Below are 27,916 nucleotides of genomic sequence, written 5' to 3' on the forward strand. Positions count from 1 at the left end.
GATGGCCGCCATTCAATATGGGTAATATTTCTAAAAACTTTGTTCAACAAGATAATTGGAATCAGCAATGTTATTCTATTACCATTACAGGTTTCATGTCAATATCTTCTCTAATATAATTTTATGATTTTTTTTATTAATCTATAGAGATCAAACGGCCGCCATTTTAAAATGCCGCCTCTTCCGCAAATTTCAACTTTCCGAGTGGGTCCGGCCATAGCTTAAAATGTTGTCCATGACATATACTACCACTATGCCAAATTTCATGCTTTTACCACAATCTGAGCAATTTTGTTAAAAAAATGCACAAATCGACTGGACTAGTATATTAGATGTTAGTTATACGTCCCGGCTTGGTAACACTAAATGCCGGTGTCCTATAGCCATTCTTCCTCCATGCCAAAATTTCCGTGGGGAAATACTGGATCGATCCAATATTTCCCCCCGGAAAAATTGGCATGATCCTACTTTTCTCCCTCAGCGTTATAAGGGGAAAACTAGGATCAGGCCAATTTTTCCCCCGTGAAAAGCATGATAAGCTAAATTTTCCGCCTTGTAATATAACGTCGGCGACGTCACGATAAGATTTTTTAAATGATAGTAAAAAGTAAAAACACAAAAATACTGAACTCCGAGGAAAATTCAAAAAGGAAAATCCAAAATCAAAAGGCAAAATCAAAAGTCCAAACACATCAAACGAATGGATAACAACTGTCATATTCCTGACTTGGTACAGGCATTTTCTAATGTAGAAAATGGTGGATTGAACCTGGTTTTATAGCTAGCTTAACCTCTCACTTGTATAACTTTTTTCTCAGTTTATAGTTACCAAAGCTTCATCGTGTGAATATACATTTGATATGTATTTATATGTGTTTTTCTATGTTGTGATGTTATACTATTGTTTCAGAAAAAGGGAGAAGGTTTGGTACTATTAAAACGTTTAACCCCGCTGCAAATGTTTGCACCTGTCCTTAGTCAGAAATCTTATGTACAGTAGTTGTCGTTTGTTTATGTAATTTATACGTGTTTCTCGTTTCTTGTTTTTTTTTTAATATAACTTAGACAGTTGGTTTTCCCGTTTGAATGGTTTTACACTAGTAATTTTGGGGCCCTTTATAGCTTGTTGTTCGGGTGAGCCAAGGCTCCGTGCTGAAGGCCTATTATGGTTTACTTTAATACATTTTTATTTCAGGATGGAGAGTTGTCTCATTGTCACTCATATCACGTCTTCCTATATCTATATACATGTTATATATTTATTGACACGAAGCACATTCTGTTCAAATCCATTCTCTTCCGTGGACCCTTGACGGTATCATTGACCAAATAAATACAATTACTTTAACCATTTCTGGCCAGTCAGTAGTTTTTTCCTTGCATGCGGACATATAGACAGTCATTTAAAAATGTAAAAAGACTAGGGGACACATAGAAAACGGTTGAATAGAAAGAAAGACTAGTTGACAAAAGACAGACTGATAAACATGTAGACAGATTTGAGTAAATGTAAATGAATAACAAATTTGTATATTTATAAATTAATTTAATTCTAACACTGTTCGGTTTAATTTCCAGACTCTATATAAACATAGTGAAATCTATGATGGGGGAAAGATTGGCATGGGGGAAAAGTTACTATATGTATACGTATTGTCAACTTTCCGCAGGGGAAGAATCACAATGGTCCAAAATTTCCCCAGGGGAAAGATTGGCTCATGCCAGTCTTTCCCCCGGGGGAAAAACTGGCATGGGGGAAGAATGACTATATAACACCGGTAACTAAATGGTAATTTTTCATATAATCATTCAGTTTTCTATTAAATATTTGCTAACCGTGTTGATGAAATGGTTTAAAATGCATGAACAAACTAATTCTTTAATAAAAGCATCTGGGAGTAATATTATTTGTGAAGACCCAGAGAAAATCTTGAAAATGGTATTATCAAATTATGGGGAAGTAACTCTTGATATTTTTTTCGATTTAAAGGGCAGGTCGCAAGCAAACGCATTTGTTTTGGTTCGATTTCGAAAATGAGGCTATTCGCCAGCCATTCATCATTTAATTGAGTTACCGCACTTTGAGATGCGAATAGAGTGAAAATATTAACAAGTTGAAATCACAACATGTAATGAAAAGTACTTTAAAACCATAAAAAAGAAGAAATTTGATTTTTAAACCGGAAGTGCATAAAAAACCGCGACCAGGAGCGGCGTGGAGATGGATGAAGAGAGCGGAGAGCTATTGTCCCAGGACATAATAGAGGTTTTGTAATATAATTTTCTTTAATTAAGCTTAATAATTAGTCCACATTATTTCAAGAAGGTCTATTTGAATGTTTGATTACACTTTTCTGTGTGTCCAGGTGGAATCAAAGCGGACAGCGTGCATTTTCGAAATCGTTAAAGGGCGACAACTCCAGCGCGGCATATATAATTAGAAATTCAGAAAATAAACAAAAGATTAACAGGTGCTGCATTAAAAAAAAGAACACTTTAAACTTATTCCATTATGTTGTTTCAACACAGTTTCAAGTGAAAAATTGACAGACAAAAAGTTCCTGCCGGTGTTGTGATAAATAAAAAAAAAGAAGTGGACTACTGCACCAAGTCCAAATAATTATCACATCTTGCAAGGCTATAAATTTTCTCTGGGACGCCTTCCACCAACAGACTGAGGAAGGCGTCCAAGAAAAAATTAAAATAGTTTTGCACGTCATAAATATTTGAACTAGCATTGGATCTGCTAGCTGCGAAAACGTAGCTCTATTATCCTTTGAATTAATTTTTTTTATTGTCCGCAAATATCAAAAATCATCAAAAGGACCTTAAGAGCTACGTTTTTGCAGCTATGGATCTGCTTACCATAAAACACCTTATCTCTTTGTCTGCCACTGGACATTGCAAAGGTTACCCATATTTTTTTTAAAGTCCCAATAGAAAATATGTGACACCATAATGAAAGCGATTGTTGTGCAACGTCAATAAATACACCTTTTGCTAATCTGTCCCGGTTGACCTCTTGAACTATTGACGTCACACAACATTCGCTTTCATTATGGTTGTCTTTTTTGAAAACAGAACAGGTTGTGTTACTTATACCTGCTAACTGTCACTATTTGTGGGGATTCCCCCCATGGAGGCTCCCTAATTGAAATTTTTAAAGAGCAATTTTGTCCACAATTCTAAAGTGACTAAACAACCTGTTTTAAAAAAGACAGCTCAGTCTCCAAAAAAAATATGCCAAGTTGAAAAAATATAAAACGAAATTTATGCTTTTATTCCAAATATAGAATCACTGTGATCGTAGATTATTTACAATTTGCATGCAAATTTGTCCAATTTATGTAAATCATAGAAGTTCCCATTAAAGTTGACATCACAATTTAAAGTAAATTTTATTATCAATTAACATGATTAATGAAGAATAAGTCATGTAAGTAGAAGGTTGAACCATCTATTTCTGTAAATTCACCAATATTCTTGCATGTAGATATATGCATTCAAGGTTATCCTGCTGTAAAATTTAATTCTCATCATATGTATAATAATTTTGATAAAACATATAAAAAAGAAGATGTGGTATGATTGCCAATGAGACAACTGTCCACAAGAGACCAAAATGACACAGACATTAACAACTATAGGTCACTGTACCATTTTCAACAATGAGCAAAGTCCATACCGGATAGTCAGATTTAAAAGGCCCAGATATAACAATGTAAAACAATTAAAACGAGAAAAATAGCAGCCTTATTTATATAAAGAATGTATGTTTATCAATTATGTATGTTATTTTCTTTCAGGAAACCAACGCAAAACAGGATCCTGTTTCAACAGAATTAAATGGAGATCAGGAAAACTGTTTGGTGTCCAAAGGTAACCTTTATGCTCAATAGATTATGATATTATGATTTTTTTTCTCACTTATTTCTTTAATTGGTTTAATTTTATTAGGCCAAACAAGATATACATGTGGCCTGCCTCCAGGCAGTTTGAAATAGGGAAAGCAGGTTAAGCAGCTGGTTAATTAATTTTGTTTTGAAAACAAAAAGGTTCTAGACTTAAATGCTGCTTAACTACAAATGTCTAAAAAATTTTAGGGTTAGGCATTGCAATTTAGGGGAGGTAAATTTTGGGAGACAGGAAACTGAACTATGTTTTGCCTAGGAAATCTACATCAAATTGTTTTCAATGAATTCTGGTATAGAAGAAAAGGCTGTGCACAACATTTGTCATCATTATTGTCTTATTTTCAAAAGGCTATTTTCCTTTTTTACTCTTTACAATTTCTAATTGAGCTGGTGTCAAATGGCATTTTCTTTGTTTTGACTCGTATACAATGTATATTGCAATCATTTAGAAAAGCTGCATGTTTAGAAGGGCCTGTAAATGTGACCACTTTAAATCAATATGTATGAGTTATATACATGTATGCATTGGACTCATCTTAGACAGTCAGAACTCATAACAAAATATGTCTAAACATGATTAGACTCTACTAGTCAGTCTGTGCCTTTAGCCACTAGACTGATTCCCCAGACTTGTAATAAAAATGTTAAAATGTTAGTCTCTGGATAAGTAGTTGGAAAAGATTTTTGGTGCAGACTGCACTAGTCAAAATAAGTTTGATGGAAGAGTTACTTTTCAGTTCCTTATTAGCCTCAGTTCGACATAAACAATATGATAGCAGTCAAATTTTAGTCACAGTAGACCTGCACAGGTCTATAAATGCCAACAGTAACTGCTTTTATATATTTTCTTTGTAATGATTTATAAATCCAAATGCAGCATGTTATTCTTGAAAGATATGGTGAAAGATTTTTTTCAATAATCTATAAAAAAGGTTATTAGTGGCTGTTTTTTTGTAGATCTCAATGTTGAAGAAAATCAAAGGATAAATGGAGAAGTTGGTGATAACATTACCGCAGAAAAATTAACAGGTGATAGTGGAGAGACAGGTACAAGTGTAAGTGGAGAGACAGGAAATAGATTGACAGACGAAACTGGAGATGGTTCATCTGGGGATGCATTAAACAGCTTGGCTGAAACAACAGACAATGGACCAAGTGTGGTTCAGGCATCAGGAGAGGGGGAGGTTGAGGAGGAGACAACTGTTAGTTTGGAAGTGGGAGACTCCTCTGATGTCATGCCAATACAACTTGGAGACACAAGTCGTCAACCAGATGATGATGATGATGTGCTAGATTTAATGGAAGATAATGGGGATGACTTAAAGAATGATCAGACAGATGGAATGGTCACCTCTGATGGGCCAGAATGTGGCGGGCAAGTTACTGACTTACCTGAGGAAAGTGTACAAGTTTCACAAACAAAAGAAATATCTGAAATTATTGAGACTACTGAGCAAACATCTGACCTGGTGGAGGAAAATCTTATAGAAGATACCAAGTCAGTGGAACCAGAACAAACAGGGATGTCTGGAGAGCATGAACAAGTTCCCGAAGTTTCTGGTAGAAATGAGCCAAGTACAGAGCAGGAGGATTATGATGTTTTGGATCTAAATGATGAGTCAGACTTGCGTAAGAATAACTCATTAAATCATATTACATCTTATGTTTAAAAATGTGGGAATTTCTTGTTACATTGAAGACCTGTTGGTGACCTTCTGCTGTTGTTTTTTCTATGGTTGAGTTGTTGTCTCTTTGATACATTCCCAATTTCCATTCTCAATTTTATTAAACATACGGTACCACATACTTTGAACAAGTTACAACCTTCATTCAAGATGTCTGATATTTTTGTCATGGAACACACAAGACCATGGACAAAATAAAAAAAACTATAAAAAACATGATCAGTCAAATAAGAATTTTATAAGATACATGTGCTCTAAGAGAGTATGGAAAATCTATCAACATTTTTGTGACATCATGCTTGCAAACAACAAAACATACATCTGTATTGGTCCCTGGGTAATATTTTGAATACCATTGCAGTGTAAAGACTCAGAATTTTGACATGTTGACAACAGCTGTGTTTTTCCACCAGATAAAATTTTGAAAAAGCAATTTGCAATATTAGTAGAATACAGCATTATCACTTATTAAATTATACCATATTTTAAGGAAAAGGGAGATAATCACTTGCCAAACTGTCATTTGGAAATTTTAAAAAGTGACAGAAAATAATCAAACTGTCATTTGGAAATTTTAAAATGTGACAGAAAATAACCTAAGCTGGGCAATGACTATTAGGCCAACCTTAAAAATATGTTTGTTTGCAGTTTTCCGACTGTACCTTCAGACTGAAGGGTCGGTAGGTAGGAAAAATATTTTATTTTATCAGCCAAAATACAGTTTAAAAAAGCAGTTACACTAAACCAAGTTTCTTGTGAAAAAAAAAACAACAAACACTGGACATGCTGAAAACCAACATCAAATGAACAGGCATTCAGATAAAAAACTTTTTAACCAAAACTAGTGTCATTATTCAATTTATGACATAGAATATGGTATAATTATTAAATACTGGAACACTTATAAACAAGGAATGTCATTATGACTAGAACTGTTTTTAAAAGAAATATATTCAGACATGTATGCTTCTTGACTAGAATGTTTTCATGAGTAGAGTACTAGTCTTTTCATCAGAAAAATGTATATATTATAGATTTATAGGACAATTATTAAAGAGTGTATTTTTAATAAAAAAAAAAAATAACCATTGAATCTTCCTCAATTGAAAGTTTGGGGTGAACTCCATAGCACCCCATTAAAAGTAAATAGTCTGTACTGAAATGTTTTTAATGCATAAATAAAATTGGCAGCACAGCTCCGAAGGACATGTTCTAATTGAATTCACACAGGCCACACAGTTTGGGTATATTTAATATTGCAAGAAAGAGAATAATTGCAATTAGTGGGGCAGCCCCCCTTATCCTAAAGGAGCATACTCATTGCAATCGAAGATAGATTTAATATAGAGAGAGTATATTTATTTTTCAAGCTAACCATTCATGTTCTCTACATCTTTGTGTAGTTAGGGTTGCTTCTTATTGATTTGGCATGATCTATATATCCATTAACATTTCAAATGAGCCCTTCCTCCGTAAAGGCCGGTTTACAGATATCCATGAAGATTTAAGTCACGGAGGAGTAGTTTCATCTTTGTCGTCTTCACAACGATTTGTAGAAGATACGCTAAACTTCAAGCTGCTGTTGAATTATTCAACTACTTAAATTGGTTCCATAAAGTCAGGCTCCACAGATTCTGAACCCGATTTGTTTGAGACAGAATGGTTATCGTGTGAGTTATGAATATCCACTGCATCACCGTCAATGATATCATCACACATCATTACATGTGCCTGAATCTGTATAAACAGTTTACTAATAAACTTTTTTGTTTGTTATTTGTCTTAAAATTGACACGAGACGACAGCGTAAAGTACTCCTCCGTGACTTCATGGATACAGGTAAACAATTTCCATGTGCTTTATCATTAAATGGTCACATGAACGCTTGAAGGGAAGCTAAGAAAAACGGAACTTGAAATGCGTAATTGACCCAGACTTTAAATAATTTCCGGAAAGGACCCAAAGTTCCGGAACGCGTCAATAGAGGTATTAAAAAAAAATTCTTCAAATTTAAAGCAATAAAATTTTCACAGTCGGGAGGATTTTCGAGGGTCGGTCGGTAAACTGCAAACAAACAATATTTTAATTTAAGCCTTATGTATTTCTTATTCCACATACATGCATTAACTTTGTGTTTTTCAGCTGCCTCCTCGGATCAGAATAAATTGTTATCACAGGAGGATGATAAAGACGTAATAGCAGAAGCCAGAGATGTCATTGAAGATATTAAACAGTTAGATACAGGTATTTATCATACTTTGAGTTAGTTAAGAATAACTATTTTGCCTTGCCATGATTAACATTGAAGGATTCACATAGAAATTGAAAAAAAAAAGGTCACACACGTGCAAAAAGGCAGCCTTTTTGTATAAAAATGTCTAAAATTTTATTGTATACAAAAGAAGATGTTGTATTATTGCCAATGAGACAACTCTGCACAAGAGACCAAATAAAATAAAAATTAACAGCTATAGGTCACTGTACCTCCTTTAACAATGAGCAAAGCCCATACTGCATAGTTAGCTATGAAATACCTCGTAATATCCAATGTAAAACAATTCAACTGAGAAAACTTCATGGCCTTAATAATGTACAAAAACTAAAAGATGGATACAAATAAAAAAAAACATATAAGAAAAACATGTGGACGTTACTGGGTACTTGTACATCCCAACTACAAAAAGATACTAAGTACAGATCTGAGAGTTATCTTATTCATGTACATTTTAAGCCCGACAAACAGTAGAAATTATGTTCGGACAAACAACATTGTAATTTGAGATGAATGTATCATGTTGTGTGTTACAAACATGGTTTTATGAAACATATTTTTTATAATTCAGAAACTGAAAACCAAAGTGACATGGAAACAAAAGATGAAATAAGTCAATCTGGAGAAAAAGATGATGTCATGGAAGTTTGTAAAGATGACACTGAAGATATTGTACTGAATACTGATATAAATGATGATGATATCACAACTACCAATGATCAGGAAGATTGTCTGTTAAATACTGAAATGGAGGCTGAACCAGAAGATGCTTCAACCATGGAAACAGGAAATGATGCAGGGGAGATAAATCTTGATACAGGTGAAATGGTTCAAAGTGAAAGTGGAGTGGAAAATGTTGACATGGAAAAAGCTGATGAACCAATTGAAGCAGTGATGGAGAATGAAGAACTAGAAAAAGATGTAGATATGGTAGGAAGTGAGGAGAAAGAAAATATAGAAGATAAGAACAAAAATGAAAGTGAGGCTGATGTTTCAATGGAAATCTTGGAGGATAAGGAGAAAACAGAAGTTGGTGAAAACGTAGACAAAGAGAAAGAAACCGATGTTAGTCAGCCTGAGGATTCAACAGTTCACGAAGCAGCAGTCGACAGTGATGGGGGACTTAAAATTACTCAAGTTGAAAGTATTGTTGACTTGGAAAAAGACAGTGGAGAAAAAGAGAATGGAAAAGAAGTGTATATTGCTGCTTCTGAAGGAGAAAAAGAAAGTGGAGAGAAAGAAACAACACAGGAGAAGGCTGTTACTGCCAATAAAGAGGGAGAGAAAGATGAAGCTGAATCAAAGGTAGCTGTTAATACCACTAAAGAAAAGACAGATCAGCCAGAAGAGACTTTAACTACAGAAAATAAAAATGACAAAGAAGAAGTTGCTGAGAGTAAGACAGATACTGATGATGTACAAATTGTGGAAAAACCCAAAGAAGAAGAGATAGACATCATAGATTTAGATAGTGATACTGAGAAAGAGGTTAAGACAGAGAAAACTGATGGAACGAGTGGAATACAGATAGCTTCAGTTAGTGGTGGAACTGATATATCCAGTGTTAAGGTAAGGGGATATAGATGTATTCTTACCAGGAAGCTTGCTTGGATAATGCTCAGAGCTTTTTAAAGTAGGCTCTTCTCAGCAGTCTATGAGACAATAATTTTCATGATCCATTAAGAAATGTCAATTAAATCATTAGTAGTTTTATAAAGAGGAAAGTTTATAGCTTTATGGAAAAAGCTCATTTAACACATGTGTATTACAATTTTGGTGTTAATTAAATTATGGTAGCTACCAAACTTCCTAGTCTCTCATTGTGTTGAGGAAATTCAATGTATTAGCAGTACTGCATGATTAATTATTGTTCAAAGGACCTCAGATTTTGAAGTTTCTTCAGCAAAACCTATGTGTTAGTCAAAAGGCTTTTAAATCAAAGTATGAAAGGTGTTTGTTTATGCCTCGTAGAAAGTGTTACACTACAATTTAGATTTCGATACATTGGAAGGTAGAAAGTGCTGAAAAACAACAACAAAACTCCCACTAAAAACCATTTACTCACATTTTCTTTCTAAACAACTGTCATTACAGAGCTGTTAAATACATTTTTCTGCTGGATAAAAAAAGTTTTGTTAACTGTGTATTAAAGATGGTAAAAGTTATTACTGTGTATTTATGTATATTTTCATATTTGACTTCATTCTACATGTATTAGGTATTTTGTTACCACAAAATTTAGCCTTTGATTACATTTCGCCTTACCATTTCAAAATCATGATACTGAAATATGCAAATGATAAACACTATTGTATTGTCTATCTTTGTAGGAATCAGAAAAGGTTAAAGTAGAGGCGAAGAAAGGTAAATACAAATGCAAACTATCTAAATTCAGAAATATTTTCTTCATTTGTATGATATTATTTTTTTCCCTGATGACACCAGGCTTGATGGCTAACTGTGTCCACCAGAATAAACTCTTTAACATGTGGTAATTGATGGGTGTTGCTGTCTTTCTTGTTGTTTAATGTACTTAACTAATGAAAGACACATGTGAATATATATATATATTCACCAACTATTCCCCAGTTTCACTATTACCACTTCAGGTGTTGGTTCACCATATATAAATTAGATGTTTTTTTTTTAATCAAATAAGCAAATGAATGCTATGAATTCTGAAATTATTGGAAGGTTTTGATTATTTTGTGAATAATGAGACTGGGTGAGTATTGCAATATTAAGAACCAGCATTCAAATATCTGAGACACATATATCTGTATGAAGATTTTCCAGAGATTTCAAACAGATTAATCATTTCTACTGTTGGCTTTTTGTATCATGAAGAAAATCATTTATTCTTATCATTGCTATGTCAAACTCTTTGAGTACACCCTTTAGGAAATGTCATTTATAGCAGAATTTCAAGGTAATTGTGAAAATATTAAGTATAATTTTTAATATGACTTTTTCAGATGTTAAGCCAGCCGTGCCTGTAAAACAAGAAGTCAAGCCTGAAGTTAGAACAGATAATAAATCTCCAAAGAGTAAAATACAGACGTGTATTGTGTGTAAAAAGGTAGGACTCAATTAGTGAAAATAAGAGAGGCATACACATTTCAGAGCCATACAAAAAGCATAAACATGATATACATCAGATTCCAAAATAAAAATTTCCAGATATTTTATAATTTATTTAAATCACATTGTTAAGAAATTTAATTACATATTTATGGTCTATTTGATAATATTTTTTACTTTGGAAATCCTAAAAAAAATATTGTTTTTCATTAGTTTAAAATTGTTATTTTTGTAAAAATTGTAGTTTTTTTACACAATCAATATCAACTTCAACTTGCCATAGTTTTATTCCTTACTTAATTTACAGTAAGCTCAATGAAATTTTTTTTAAATTTCTATATTATATAATTTATATACATTTTGTTTATTGTTTACTAATAACAAGATTTTATTTCAATTCCTATCAATGTGATAACTGTTATAATCAAAATCAAACAAATTTACTTGCAAAGAAAATGTTTTAATGTATCCAAACCAATAGAGTAGTTTAGTTTGGTGGCTAGAATCTGGTTTTTGGATGGCTGCCAAACAATGTCTTTGCATGTACGTGTGAACTATTCAACTCAAGTTATTCAAATTGTTACATGTTGTTACTGAATACAAAATGGAGGTCAAGTTCAGTATTGATGGTTGTCACTTTTATTGACCAGGAGTAATGATCCTTGTGATACTGAAAAATGTCAAGGCATGAATAAATATTAAAAAATTCTGTTTGCTGTCAATTCTGACAGCTCTTGTGAAGGTATTTTATTGATATGACAAATATATATTTGTTTTTCAGGTTGGAAAATGTAAATATAACATTGTTAGGAATGGTGACATCAAACATCTATGTGATGATGACTGTTTTAAACGATTCCGATCCAACCCTACAACATATTTACGATCGTCAACACCACCACAGCCGCCCCCACAGGAACCCAAAACAGCAGCTCCAGCAAACAACCAACATGGACAATTCAAAACCTGTCAAGTTTGTCAAGTTATGAACATAAATGCCTCAACAGCAAAACCATTTCTGAATTGGCAGGGTATGGATTTTTGTGGTGAGGACTGTCTTGGCAAATTCCAAAGTAGTCTAAATACATCATGTTCAAGCTGTTCAAATGTTATACAGCAAGCCACTAAAGGAAAATTTTGTTTCAAGTTTGGAAACCAGATCAGGCAGTTTTGTTCACAGGGTTGTTACAATGATTTCCTGAAAAAGCAAAAACTTTGTGAATGTTGTCAAAAAGACATTACTAAAAGTTCAGATGCCTTTGTAGCCCCAGCAGGTCCTGATAGTTCATTTAAAGATTTCTGCAGCCAAAGCTGTCTACAAAAGTACGAAGAGAAAAATAACCGTGACATTGAAATCACTGGTGTTGACCCTGGGAAGAAAAGTGGTCCTGCTCCTAAAGGAACACATACTTGTTCTGTCTGTTCAAATGTCAATACCATGAAACATCAGGTTCAGCTGGAAGGGAAAACCAATTATCTCTGTGGGGATCCATGTTTCTCAGCATTCCAGTATGCCAACAAGTTGACAATGAACACTTGTGACAATTGTGGCATTTATTGTTACAATGAAGGGATGCATCCTCAGTATATTCAGTTTGAAGGGCAGCAAAAACGCTTCTGCAGTTTCATGTGTGTAAATACATTTAAAACATTAAACAAAAAAGGGGTCTCGTGTTCATGGTGTAACTGTAAGAAAAGTAACTTTGACATGATTGAGCGAGTTGATGCTAATAACAAGTACCAGTTATTTTGTTCACTGAATTGTCTGTCCTTGTATCGTGTGAATCTCCAGGCTACTTCGAATCAAGCTGTGCTATGTGACCAGTGTAAAAGATATGTTCCGGCGCAGTACCATCTGACCATGAGTGATGCTTCTGTTCGGAACTTTTGTTCTTATAATTGTGTCATGAAATTTCAATCACAGTTTACCTCTAATGCTGCACCCTCGGGGACAGCAACAACTGGTCCAAAACCTGGGGGGATACAGACCAGATCAACAACTAGGCCACCCCAGCCAGTGCAGCATAAACGTGAGTTACCATGGTTATAGTTAACAGTATGTAAATCAGTTCAATTAGTAAGACAGTTTCAAGTTAATCTCTTTGAAAAAAATCATTTATTTTGCGATTGCTTTGAAATTTTCTTTCAATAAAAGATAAAAACATCCATTTAAAAAAATGTATTTTCAAATTTGATCATCCATCAGATTTACAGACAATTAGTTAAATGTGGTTCAACCTGCAGGAATAGAGTAATAGCTGGATTGTTTGATTATTTCAAACTTGCACTGAGGTAGAAATATACTTAAGAATTAATCTGTTTAGATATATACCTACACCAAAATCTGACAGAAAAAGAAGTATTTCATGCATTTTGAAGAAAAGTACAAATTTAGGTTGGCTTGTAAATGTTAACATCTTCATCTCCCAACTGGGATGAGTAGTTGTCTCATTAACAATAATAAAAGTATGGGTAGAAAATTTGCCTTGCTATACAAATGTAGGGCAGTTATGAACTCTATTCTTAAAGTATTCTTTTGATAAAATGCTTATCATAGAATCAAATTAAAAATATTATTTTGATAAAATGCTTATCATAACAGTCAAGTATTGCTGAACTCACATTTCCATCTTTCAAAATATGAATCCAAATTTATTTATTTCAGCTGCCAATCCACAAACTGCAATTAGGTCTGTAGCACCACAAAATATGATTCGACCACCATTACAGAACAGACCAACCAATCCAAATATGAATCAGATACCAATAATATCAAATGTAGTCTCTCTCGCACCTCAAGGTAATGTATCTTTATGGATGAACTTTAAGATTTTAAAGAGTGTGGGTAATAACCATTCATTGACATTTGTCTGTCCTTAAATTTTTATGCCCCACCTATGATAGTAGAGGGACATTATGTTTTCTGGTCTGTGCCTCCGTTCGTCTGTCTGTGCATCCGTGTGTCCTTTCGCTTCAAGGTAGTTTTTAAAGAAGTTGAAGTCCAATCAACTTGAAACTTAGTACACATGTTCCCATTGATATGATCTTTCTAATTTTAATTCAAATTAAAGTTTTGACCCCAATTTCACGGTCTACTGAACATAGAAAATGATAGTGCGAGTGGGGCATCCGTGTACTATGGACACATTCTTGTTCTCATTGTCATCTTTTGTCTGAAAACATTTACTAACCATGCTTAGTGTTATTTTGGCTTATTCAAAGTAGTTGATTTATTTAGTTCTGTTGGGTTTTTTTTACGACTGTAGGGAGAATACAGAAATTTGGTATGTTTGACATTACCAGTTGCAGATACTTAAAATCTAAATGGGAGTTGGTGCAGATTAAAGGGAGATAGTCTAAATGGGAGTTGGTGCAGATTAAAGGGAGATAGTCTAAATGGGAGTTGGTGCAGATTAAGGGTAGATAATCTAAATGGGAGTTGGTGCGGATTAAGGGGAAATAATTGTAATCTAAATGGGAGTTGGTGCAGATTAAGGGGAGATAATTGTTTGCACAATGATGAATGTAAAACATGCCATTGTTACAATGTGTGTTTATGAAGTCTCAGTAATGTCAGAATCTTATCTATGAACTTAAAACCTTTAAATTTATAATTCATTAAAATTATAAAATTACATGTACCATGTAATGAGTTACCAAAAAATATTTTTATTGTTTTAAAATTTTAAGTGAAACTGAAGACATAGCTTTCATCCTATTTGTTGGTTAGTTTGCCATCACATTGAATTTAGCAGGAGGAGAAGTCAAACATTTTGGATGTTGGAACGTTCAAAAGTGATTTTCCTTCAAAATACAGGGCAAAAGCTTTTTATTATATATAAGAAGTAATTCCTATATGTTACAATATTAATACATGTGATCATGATAATAAAAAAATGAATGAAATGAAAAATCATAACTTATTGAGAATACAAATTTATATTGTATACAATATAAATTTGTATTCTCAATAAGTTATGATTTTTCATTTCATTCATTTATATACTTTGATACTCTTTTCTGCTTTTGCGGTTGTAAACAAGACTGATTACATACACAACACATTTTACCAGTAGTTTTTAGAAAACTTAATAAAGCTTGATTTATATTTCACTGGGTTTTTTTTTTTTTTTTAGTCAACCAACAAGTGAATTTCAAGTCAAATCAACAAGTACCATTGGTTATCAACAATAAGAATACTAATATCAGGGTAAGTATTGCATCATGGGAAGGCAATAATTTGGTGAAAAGAAAGATTACATTTTAAATGTCTAATTTGATTTCTCTATAACCTTTTACTAAATTACAAAATGCTTATCATGGTTAAATGTATTTAAAGAAGACATATCATGGAAAAGCTTATTGAAAAAGTATACTTAATAAACTTCACAGATATATAATAAAAAAAAAAAGCAAAGGTTATTCAAACTTTTTGTAAAAACTAGAACTTTATACTAAAGGTACTGTACTGGAATGCAGTTGGCTTTTCTCTTATTTTGGTTTACTTGAAATTTTACATGAAGGGGAATATTTCATTGATCCAACTGTTCAAATATTCTTTTGAAATTGTAATTTGTGATGACTGGACCCTAATCTATAAATAGATAATACATAATGTAAATTTTGTTTTGAATAAGAAATGTTACTAGGACTGTTGATATTTGATTTGTTCCAAACTTTATATGCTTCTAATTTTTAATTATTATCTTTTGACCTTTGTGATTTCCCGATATTCAAAAAAGAAATGTCAAAAAAACTATATGATAGACAAGATAAGCAGAATTTGTGTAGACATTGTAAGAATTTCATAAACTAAATTGATAAAAATGATATTTTCTTGAAATCTTCCTTTTAGAATGAGGATTTGATAATGTTATGCATTAACATGAAATTGTGTTATTACCGAAGACGAAAAAAAAAAATGTGTGACCTTTTATGAGGTGAAATTGTAAAAACACTCATCTTTTGTCTGTCTTGCTTATTAAAGTTTATTTAAAATATTTATTTATTTCCAGACAACAGTTCCAGCTCAAGCTACACAAACTATTCAGACAGTAATCATCCAACCACCCCAACCAAAAACAATCAAAAACAAGTCATGTCTATGTAAACCATTTGTACAGACTAAAGCCACATCATGCCGTCCTCACACACAAACTAAGGAAACACAAACAGGTAGGGCTGCTTGAATTTTCTGGTATTTTTGAAGTGCAATGATTTTGAACATTAGTATAACAAAATTATTTGGTTCTATATACTGTGGATTCATTAATATTCGTTGGATACCAATTTTCGTGGATTTCGTGGGTACCGGAGAACCACGAATTCAAATGTTCAATGAAAAACAAATTTTCTAAAAGAATGAGTGTAGAATTTGCCAAAACCACGAAATTAAATATCCACGAATATGTAAATTTTCCTCAAACCACGAAAATTGGTACCCACGAAAATAAATGAATCCACAGTAACTGGCTTACAAAATTATCTGGTTCTAGATAAACGGCTTACAAATCATTATAAGATTGTTTATACCTCTGATTATCTTTAAATCGTTGTAAAAAGTTTCTTGCAATATCTTCATGCATAAGTATAATAAGCACAAGAGAAAAAAAAATTCAAAGGAAAAGTGAATTTATTGCTGTTCTTGTCTTAAATTTAGTATGGCTGCAGTATGGAGCAAAATCTCTCATCTCATTGTTCAAGTTCAAGACCTCCACTTGCCTCAGTTTGAGGAATGTTTATTTCAAGGATCAAGAGTTCTGATGCATTTTGAATATTTCACATTGAAGGAAGCTGTCTATAAAATGATTTGATGGGTAGATTTATTTAGGGATCATTGATTAATTCTTTTATTAAGAAGAATGTAAGGTTCAGTTTTATGAAGGGGATTGATATAAAAACACACCACAAAGTATATATTCTAGTAAGTGTTTTATTAGTGTTTGTGTTAGCTTTTACTCATTTAGTTATTCCTATGATTTCATGAAAGAAACTTTCAAATATGAAAAAACAAGGTAAAATTTATTTTAAACTAAATTTCCTTGTTAAAATGCAAAAATGGACAAATGTGAACGAAAATGTAGAAAATAAATAAAACATTGTTAAATCTTTTCCATTTTTTTTTCAGATAAAGATATGGAACCCCAGAATGTTCTGATACCTATTCCGATCCCTTTCTATGTGCCAGTACCAATGGCAATGTACTCACAGCCAACACCAATCCCCTTTCCATTCCCCATACCTATACCTATACCATGTTTCATACCAACCACCAAGAAAAGTACCAACAGTATTCTGAAACATATAAAGGTAGGTACTAAAGATATGGTCGCATTTTTTTTCTATGGTGTACTAAGTGGAATAATTGGATGTATAAATTACCCAAAATATGCCTTCTGAACGATACATTTGAATTTTTAAGGCAAGGGTCAAGCTTCATGTTTTGAAAAATACTAAAATCAACCTGAGACCAAATAGAAATAAGATGTGGTATGAGTGGAAATGAGACAACTCGTTATCGAAGTCACAATGTGTAAAAAGTAAACAATTATAGGTGAAAGTAAGGCCTTCATCACAAACCCTTGGCTCACACAAAACAGCAAGCTATAAAGGGCCCCAAAATGACTAGTGTAAAACCATTCAAACAGGAAAGTCAAAGGTCTGATCTATGTAGAATATGAGAAACGAGAAAACATACATCTTCATTATCTGCCGTAAAACATTCAAGGTAGCTGAAAGCAACACCAACAAACCATACATTTGATCCTTCTTTATCAATACATATAGAAGTAAAGGGTAAAATACCCTGAAATCAAATTAATTGTTCAATTTAGAAAGCAATTCATGTAATTTGATTATTTACATTTACATCTATTTATTTTAAAGATAAAGCATTGGAATGTTGTGTTTTGATTTAAGGAAATTCGTGAGAAGATACCTGACGATCCTTTAGAAGCTGAGCTTTTAATGATGGCAGAGGCAGTGAGTGCTGTGGCAAAAGACTCATCAGACTCAGAATCAGAAAATGAGGCAGAAATGGAACCAGTAGAAGGTATAAACAGAAAACCAGTCTCTAAAGCTCATACAAAGATCCAGTATATTATTATATCTCACTGTGCTATTTCTTGTCTTTAATGTTTATGTTGTTTTCTGTGTATATTTATGTATCTAATTTGTTAGAATAGTATGTGTGTCTTGTTTCTGTGTATACTTATGCATCTAGCCTATTAGAGTAGTTTTTGCATGCAAAATGTATATTTAGATATAAATTATATTATGTTATATCTTAGGGCTATTCCATTAAAAGGTATGTGTGAGGGTAGGAAGGGAAGTTTAATTATTGAATGTGGGTCATGGGTCTTTTTTTAGAACGCGTCTATTATTATTATGCAAAGTTATCTAAAAAATGGTTCTTGGTGGTAGGGATATTTGGAAAGTCCCTTCCTACCCTCCCACATACATTTTAATGGAATAGCCCATTCTACCAGTTAGCTAATTTTTTCCTAGAAATGAATTTTTATATTCAGATTTTGTAAAAGAACTTGTTTTGACTTTACACAAAGTATTTTTAAAAATGAACAAAAATGACAATTGATGTGAAAACTATATTTTGGAAATATCTCCTTGTGCTAGGATTTTAACAAAAATTGAAATGTAGATATGATATGCTGTATTAAAAATTTTACCCAATATCTAAATTTTATTTTTCTGAAGTTGGAAAAAAATGTGAAGTAAAAAATTGCTTAGCTATGAAAAATACCTTTTTGTCCCTGAATTTCGATGAAAATTTCGTTATGGGAATAATAATTTATTCAAAAGTGAATCCTGACATCAAATCTTAATAGTGCAAATGAAAATTGATATAAAGTATTGTATTCGAAATAGATTTTAACGAACATTGATTTATTGGTATGTAATATGTGTTTCCAAACTGGTTCCAAGTGTCAAAAATGATCCTTTGTCCACATTTTTTTTTTTTGTCAAATTACATAAGTAATATGTAAGGTGCTTTGATTTTAACAGAAATTGATGTTCATGTATAGAACATATCCGGATTTAGTTTTGTTGTCACAGTTGAAAAACTATATAAGAAGGAGATTGGTATGATTGCCAATGAGACAACTATCCACAAAAGACCAAAATGACACAAACATTAACAACTATAGGTCACCGTACGGCCTTCAACAATGAGCAAAGCCCATACCGCATAGTCAGCTATAAAACATATATTTTGCCTTGCTTGCATCAGCATTTATTTGTTTCTGTTATCTCAAAAATGTACAGGTAGTGCCCTTATTTACATGTCTGATTTCTAGTTTATTATATGCATCAACTATTACCTGCTTTTTACCAAATTTGGCATGTGAAAAAAATAGTGAATTTGTAGGAATGTTATTAGACAAGATCTAGATAACATTGAATTTTTTGTTCAATTGAACCACACATTTAGTCCAAATATTTCTATTTTGAAATACATTTAAATTTGAAAAAGAAGGGATAAGGGAATGTCCAACAAAAAGATGTGAAGTACAAGGAAATAAACAATATATCACTGATGAAAGTAGCTGGGGTACTTTACAAAATTGACAGAATGTGTACATGCTAAATAGAATATACATGTAGGTCACAAAGTTTATATTCAATCTACAAATTTTGAAAAATTGACAAAAATTTGTAAGGAAGAGAAAAGGCATTATTATTTAGGCATGTAAAGGATGAAAACAAATGACAGAATTTTAAAATAAAATATGAGAAGAAAATTATATAAAATAACTTTGGAAATTTATAACCCCTGTAGCAAAGGGGGCATTGAGTTTAACCCTTGTCGATCTGTACGTTTGTCTGTAGATAATATGATATATATATATAATGCTAATTAACACAAACTCAGTATAAGTTCAAATTTTGGAAGCTTTACTTTTACAGTTCTTGAGTTATGTCCCTTTATAAAAAAAAAATTCTAAATAGGATAGTGATAAAATTAAATTTACATATTCATGTACAATGTATTGAAACAAAAATTTGAATCTGTTGTTTTGAGATTGTGAAGGCAATCTTTCCTATGAGTGCTTTCAAACACTTCTATTTTTCATTTGGCTAGATGCATAAATGTACACTTCCTCCTTCAGAAATAGCAGACCCCAAAATCTCTCCCCCTTCTGATTCTCCAGAACCTGAAGTTCCAGAAAAACCTGCCGACCTTGGAGAGGACATGCTACAGATGGCACTCAGAATGGCCACAGAGATGACCCCTGAACCCGTCATGGATTTAGAGGAAACCATTGAACCTGTTCCTGTCAGTACAGGTATGATAAATATGTGAGGTCAAGCTTAGATAATACAATATGGAATGCAAGAACAGGATTTTTAAATACTGTAAATTTAGAAATTTTTACAATGCTATAGTTATTGCAAAGATTGTGGCAGATAGGGTGGCAAAAAATGAGAAAGCATTAATTACGGAAGTCTCAAAATTCATCTCATATTTTTGAATTTTGTTCAATAATGAATACACACAATTTCATCTTGAGTTAATAACTTTATAAAAATAGGTTGTGGTTTGAAAATGAACTTTCATTCAAGATATAGAATTATATTCTTATTTTTTGTTCTTATATTATAGAACCCCCACCGAAGCCAAAACCAAAAGAACAAGAGGATACTGAAGACGAAGAAGAAGACGACGAATACACACCTGTCCGAGAAACTAGGTCACAAAAGGGCAAGGGGACAAAGAGATCAGGCAGTAATCAGGCAAGACGTAGATCAAAAAGACAGAAAGCACCTGTAGTCTTAAAAGCAGAGGAATCACCTGCTCCGGAGCCTGAACCTGAACCAGTAAATGAAACACCCCCTGATGCAAATATGTATCTCAAATATACATATGGTGTGAATGCATGGAAACATTGGGTTGTTCTGAAAAATAATCAGTTAGATAAAGTGACCAAACAAGGTTCTGGAAAGTTAAAACTGTTTAAGACAGACATGTTACAATGCTCGGCAGATGAGCTAAATTATTCTTTATGTTTATTCGTTAAGGAAGTTCGGAAACCAAATGGGGAGGAATATGCACCAGACAGCATTTATTATCTTTGCATAGGTATGTGATATTACTTCCTGATTTGACACGTACTGAGTATACACTCTTATTTGAAAAATTGCATAGATAACAATAGAACTTTTATAAAAATGTTATAAAATATCATCCATTATCCAAAAACAGGAAATTGTTACTTTGAACGGCATTCGTGTCATCATGTCCGTCCATAGGGAAAAAAACCTTAATAATCAAAGTACCTGTATATTGAAATTGACAATAGTAATAGAAAATTGTAATTGACACAGTAAAGGTTAATAATTTGAATGGTAATTTTAAAGACAATTTTTGTAAAATAGGTTGAATTAGCAGTAACTTTTTAAAAAAAATGCATTCTTGGTTATATAATTTATTTTGCAAATAGTTTTAAAAATATTTAAATATTACAGGTATTCAGATGTTTTTATTTGAAAACGAAAGAATAGACAACATTTTTACAGATATTTACTATGAGAAATTTACAGAGTGTCTGAATGAAGTTCTACAGCGATACACACCTAAATTAAATGCAGCAGGTATATCAGTTTGTTAGTTTATTTCAAAAGATGTTTCTTGAGTAAACCAATGATTATGTTAAATTTTCTTCGATGCTTTTCTTTAGAGCCACTTTTCCTGTCTAGTGTTCTTCCAAAATTTCTTTGAAGTGGTTGTATACTTGCAGCTTTGGTATTTTTTTATGTCCTTTTTCATCTTTTGAGTTCACATTAGATGCTGACTCGGAGAATAACTGTAATCTTTGACAGTACACAAAACTTTATTGTTCAGAGACATGAATGATCTAAATTTTCCTTTGAACAATTATTATTGTTTTTACTCTAAAATAAAGAAAAACTGTTAATGACAAAATTTGAATTATATTCAGATAAAATCTTAAAGATATTTAATCATGTTAGGATCTGAGTTTTGACTGTTAAGTTCAAAGTCTTTATTTATAATTATTATTAATAATTTTGCTTTGTTTTGTAGCTCAGATTGTGTGTAGGATTGAAGAAGAACATTTATGGGAATGTAAACAATTAGGTGCCCACTCGCCACATGTACTGCTGAATACACTAGTGTATTTCAATACCAAGTTCTTCCAACTGAAAACACCTGAAGATCATTTGAAGTTGTCGTTTACACACATAATGAAACATTGGAAGAAAACACCTGTTGGTAAAGGGAATACCCAGGGCAGGAGTGTGTATCTAAGATATTACTGTCCTGCTCCAGTGAGACCTGCATCAGGTATGTAGTTTTGTAGTACTTGTTTCTTAAACATGCAATTACTATACTGATGTTTTATTATTATTGTGGATATCATTGGTTTTGGGAAATCAGGACTTCGATGGTTTGAAGAGGTTAAAATTTTCAATAGGTCTATTTGACTAAAAAAATGGTATTCACAAAAATAAATGAATATACAGTAGATTTAATGTTTATGAACACTTATTTAAGATGGTACCCAACACCTTGACTAAACTTTGTTTGACCCATTTAATTTTCTTAAAACTTTGACCAATTAACTACTGTGAAAAAAATATAAAAATTTAAAAACTTAACTGAATCACTTTCTTTGAAAAATTTTATTGGATGAAACGTCATTTTGATTATTGAGAAGCTTAATATTTCTTTAACAATATAAAGTGATTAAAACGTTAATCTGATTTTACAGAGTTATCTCCCTGTATTGTTAGGTACCATCTCAAGAGAAATAATTAGTTTAGGCTTGCCAGACTTTTTCCATCAAACTCCAGTATTAGTGTTAGAATATTGATACTGGAAATGTTCTAAAATGATAAGACACTAAAAAAATGTGATGTTCAGTAAAAAAATATAGGAGATATATATTTATTTAAGGAGGAAACCAAATACACATATTATTTGTTCTCATTTGTGTACTGTATATAACAATATAACTTCTACATAATAATTTCAATAGGTCACTATGTGAAAGAGAAATAGACAATTCAACATAATCCATTTATAACATGTATCTCGCCTACCAATTCATAAAATTAACACATAATGTAGATTCATTTACTTTTTGGGAATAATTTTGTTGATTTTTAAAAGAAAAATTGCATTTTCATGGAAATTTGATATAATTATTATGTCAATTTGTAAAAACAAGCTATCGATTTTTCTATTTTACAGAAAACAACAGGAAGAAGAAAGAAGAACTGCCAGTATATGAGCAGGCAGAGAATTTAGACAATCCTCTCAGATGCCCTGTGAAGTTGTATGAGTTCTACTTATCTAAATGGTAAGATTCTAATCATTTAAGTAAAGTTATTCTGTGCTATAGTAGTTACAAAGAATTGTTTAATGACTGGTTTTCATGGAAACCAGATCTTTTGCTATGTTTTCTAAAAAGAAATTGGTTGTCTGAACATTTACTTTTGCCAGCTTTTTTTAAGGGAAGTTAAGCATGGTATTCATGTGATTTTAATTAACTTTGTCAGTTTAATTATCTTCTTTTTATGTCATTGATCACAAATTGGTTCTGTAGCTTATTTCTAAAACTTTTTGATATGTCATTGCTAAATGAATTTTCTATTCATTAGTATTATAAACTTACTATACCGATTTGTCTAAAACAACAGTTTTGAGGTTATGTCAGGAAGACTGAAAGACTAAAGGGTATCTGGGACAGTTTTGCTTTTTACTAACCCAAATAGAGTTATTGTTTTGGAGGAAAAGAGTATTATAAAGTGAGAAAAATATTAAAAAACACTATCAATCTTGTTGATATTACCCCAATGCCTGCAATTTAACAGAAAAATTGTACTCAAGTACATATCCATTTATATTTACTTTTACATATTTGCTATTTTACAGTCCAGAAAGTATAAAGAACAGAAGTGATGCATTCTACCTGGTACCAGAACGTTCTTGTGTTCCTGACAGTCCTGTCTGGTATTCAACATCCAATCTTCAGACTGAAGCTATGAATAAAATGTTAAATAGAACATTACTAGTCCGTGAAATACAGGAGTCATTTATACATACACAACCCATCTATGCATAATATCATTGTTCAACTTTAGATCATACTATTACATTGATCATGTACATTTCACCCAAGCCAGAATAGCTAGTACTTATAATTTTTGTAATGGTTCAATGATTTTCTTTTTTAAGTGTACAAAGTATTCATTTTTAGTCTGACAAACTTGTTCATAAATAGGTGGTTATTTCTGTATCATGAAAAGCATTATGTTCACATTTAATTTTAAATAAGACTTTGTCAGTTTTATTTCTTAAATTTGTGAAACTTTTGAAAGGATTATTTTAATGCATTTTAAACATTTTCTAAAGTGAAAGCAACTATTAAATTTGATTGTAAAACTTAGAATAAGAAAACTATTTTCGTGGGTTCCAATTTTCATGGATTAAGGAAAACTAACATGTTTGTGGATATTTAATTTCGTGGTTTTGCCAAAGTCTGTACATAGACCTATAGAAAATTTGTTATTCGTTGAACATTTAATTTCCTGGTTCACCTACACCCTAAAAATCCACGAATATTAACGAAAAATAATGAATCCACAGCATAAACTAAGTGTTTAAAATTCAGTTTTACAATGACACACTTTTAGTAGTAATCTGTCTTTACCCTATTGGGCCATGCAGGAAATACAACAATCATGTAATTAAAGAAAGATGGAATTACCCTGCTATCTCATGACTTCAGTTTTATGGGTATATTATATTGTTAAAACCATATATCAAACATTTTTTATTCCAGTATTAACCACCAACATAATCATACATTTAAGGTGATGCAATTATTGATCATTATGTAGATATATGTTTTGATGTATATATGAAGGTTTTATTATGATATGCATTTTATTTTTATCCATGAATTTATGTGTCGTGATCATTAAGTACACCTCAAATTGTCTCCTCAGCAATTGTATTAGGAGACGGTCCCTCTGTCTGTTTGTCACAAAAAACTTAATCAACAGACATATCCCCTTTATTTTACATAGAAATGGATTAAAACTTGACTAAACTACTAAATAATATGTTTATATATAATAAGTTGTTTAATTCTAATATAGGATTTGTTTTTATGCCCCATTTATGGGCATTATAATTTCTGGTCTGTTGGTTTGTTCGTCTGTCTGTCCCACTTCAGGTTGAAATTTTTGGTCATTGTAGTTTTTAATGAAGTTGAAGTCCTATCAACTTGAAACTTATTAGGCATTGTGGCCTTGTGATATGCTCTTTCTAATTTTAATGCCAAATTAGAGTTTGACCCCAATTTCAAGGTCCACTGAATATAGAAAATGTGTGTGATTGATGCATCTGTGTACTATGGACATATTCTTGTTTTCTATCTTTTAATGGGAATTTCCCAAAGCAAAAAACAGAAAGAGGATTTTTATCTTTACTTTTTTATTTGTTGCAAAATATAAGAAAGATAAAAAAAAATCCTTTCATTGTCTGTACAATTGATATTTCTTCATCACTCATTTTTACCATTAAATAGAATGACATTTCTTATTTCATTTATCAAACAAGATATAATTTGTTATATATTTCATGTATTTGTTTTGTATATATAAAGTAGATAGTGTTATGAATTGTTAAAAGTATAGGCAACTATGTACTTATAATGTTGTTGGTTATTTTTTCAAAGTTTTATATTATCGACCATCTAATGTGTATTTTTATGGTTTGAGCTTAGAAATAGTTGTTAGTCAATTAGACAGCTGTTTCCACCCTCTGTTACTTAAATTGTTTATAAAGAGGATTAATTTGTTCTGTTTCATTGACTTATTACATAATCTTCAGTCAATAGTGTACTTTAGAAAAGCTTAAATCATTTGCACTTTAACCCTTTCCTCCATAGAAATGTTTTTTTTGCATACTTGATTGGCATAGGATTTTTCAATAAAATACTGAAAATATGCTTTAAAGTATTAATGCATTGTAAAAAACAAATATTTCACCAAATAAATTTATGTCGGATATTTCTATGAAACTTCTTTTCATATTGGATACAAATTTTCTTAAGTCTACTGCAGACACTTTGTAGTCAAAGCATTTCAACTGAGGTACTTCACAGGCGTCAAAAGGCGTCATTATGGGGTACAGGGGTTTGCATCAAAAGGCGTCATTATGGAGAAAAGGGTTAAGTAAATACAGTTCTTATACTTTCAACCATTATTACACCACTTGTAATGATCAGTGCATACATTTGCATAAATAAATTTAATTTTTGCCATAGCATTTTTTTTTTCTTCTTCTAAAAATGAAATTGGATTGTGTAATAGAAAAAATCATTTTGACAGGTCTTGTTGAAATTGAATGTAGTTAACACCCAATGTATTTGATTTGACCTGTAAAAAAAAAATAAACAACAAAATTTCACATACTGGTATTTCAAGCTTTTTCATATTTGTGAAAACTTAAACAGGATAGGGTTTGTAAAAATAAATCTCATTTTAAATTTTCGTATTATTAAATGAATGCAGTCTTTCCTGTATAGGCAGTAGTTTAATATCATAATTATGTTCATTGTTCACCAATTGTAATAAAAATTGCATGCAAACATTTTTTTAATTTACCATTTAACCATAAAATTTGTTACGGATGTTAACTGTATAAAAATGCCAAACTTAGATTATTTTTTTTTTTACATTCATGTACATTTTTTGTACTTGAAACTTGTGAAAATTGATGTACTAATCTGTTATAAATACAAGTTGTAATTTTTGCTACAGAATTCTGCTGCTTCACAATTAAAAACTAATTTTGTACAATCGTTTGTTTACAAATGTTTCTCCCCTACAAAGATGTTACTATAGATTCATTATTATTTGTTGAATAGCAATTTCATGTGTTTCATAGGTACAAGTGAACCATGAAATTAGATGTTCAAAGAATAGGCTTTATAGGCTTGTATGCAGACTTTAACAAAATCATGAAATTAGATATCCACAAACATTCAAATTTTGCATCATCCACGATATTTGGTGCACCAAAATATAAGTGAACCCACAGTAAATTTTTAAGCTGCCGAAAGTCCAGGTAATTTGTCTGGAGGAGTATTTCTCATAATTATTATAATTTTTTTCGGGAAGGTTTTACATAATGTTTTTCGAAATTTGGTTTCAAATTTATTATTTAATGTTTAAAACAAATATAATCAGCATTCAACTGTCTTGGTGGTATAAAATCAAAATATTTCATTATGGGAGGGGGCATATTTCTTTCTGCAGACTGTTTGTTATCCGATGGTCTAGATCAAAGCGTCCAAATGAATTTAATTGTTTAAAAACTCATCAGTTAAATCAACATCAAGAAGCTTGGGCTTTTATATATTGCACAACAAATGTATGTCCCGACTAAGATAGTAGAGGAGATTTATGTTTTCTAGTATGAGGGTCTTCCATCCATGTGTTTGTAAGGGCAGATGTCTGTCCCATACAAGGTAAAATATGTTGTTCAAGGAGTTTGTGTTAACATCAACATGAAGCTTTATACATGTGCTTATTTTAAAGGGAACTGTTTAATATATATTCCAATAGTTGAACATGGAAAGTTGGAATTGTGATACTTTGTTTTCGACTTGTCCTATGGACACATATTTATGTTGAAGTAATTTAGAAGTTTTTACACTCAAGATACTTGGTAAATTTTGTTGCAGAAGTTTCTGTCTGCATTGGAAGACCCATAAAGCTCTTTGGCCAGGTTTGCTCTTTGTGCAATTCCCTGTTCACATTATCTAATCTATCCTTTCACTTAAATACTAGTTTAGAGGGATAATTTAAATCTCTCTACCAGAAGACTGCTCATCAGAGACCAGGGTGATTTTGAAAATTGAAAAAGAATTTCAAAGGCTCCTGTGATGCAAGGAGAAACCTTTACTTAG

General features: G+C 31.8%; 1 protein-coding gene across 2 annotated transcripts; it reads left to right on the plus strand.

Annotated features, from left to right (window-relative positions):
• Window positions 1-2,019: 2,019 nt before the first annotated feature.
• LOC134687112 (zinc finger MYM-type protein 4-like) lies at window positions 2,020-26,804 on the plus strand. Of its 2 annotated transcripts, none has more exons than XM_063547112.1 (19): window positions 2,020-2,266; window positions 3,807-3,879; window positions 4,872-5,543; window positions 7,742-7,843; window positions 8,443-9,440; window positions 10,202-10,235; window positions 10,847-10,950; window positions 11,734-12,982; window positions 13,618-13,752; window positions 15,089-15,162; window positions 15,968-16,127; window positions 17,080-17,261; window positions 17,871-18,003; window positions 20,081-20,257; window positions 20,575-21,051; window positions 21,438-21,563; window positions 22,015-22,275; window positions 23,185-23,293; window positions 23,869-26,804. In XM_063547112.1, exons 1-19 carry the CDS (start codon window positions 2,222-2,224, stop codon window positions 24,056-24,058), a joined length of 5,301 nt encoding a protein of 1,766 aa, XP_063403182.1. In that variant the 5' UTR covers window positions 2,020-2,221; the 3' UTR covers window positions 24,059-26,804. The 2 variants fall into 2 exon arrangements, with proteins under 2 accessions (XP_063403182.1, XP_063403183.1); XM_063547113.1 differs by having other exon boundaries at window positions 20,123-20,257.
• Window positions 26,805-27,916: the final 1,112 nt, after the last annotated feature.

This window comes from Mytilus trossulus, chromosome 10 (assembly GCF_036588685.1).
Source record: "Mytilus trossulus isolate FHL-02 chromosome 10, PNRI_Mtr1.1.1.hap1, whole genome shotgun sequence".
Lineage (NCBI taxonomy): Eukaryota > Metazoa > Mollusca > Bivalvia > Mytilida > Mytilidae > Mytilus > Mytilus trossulus.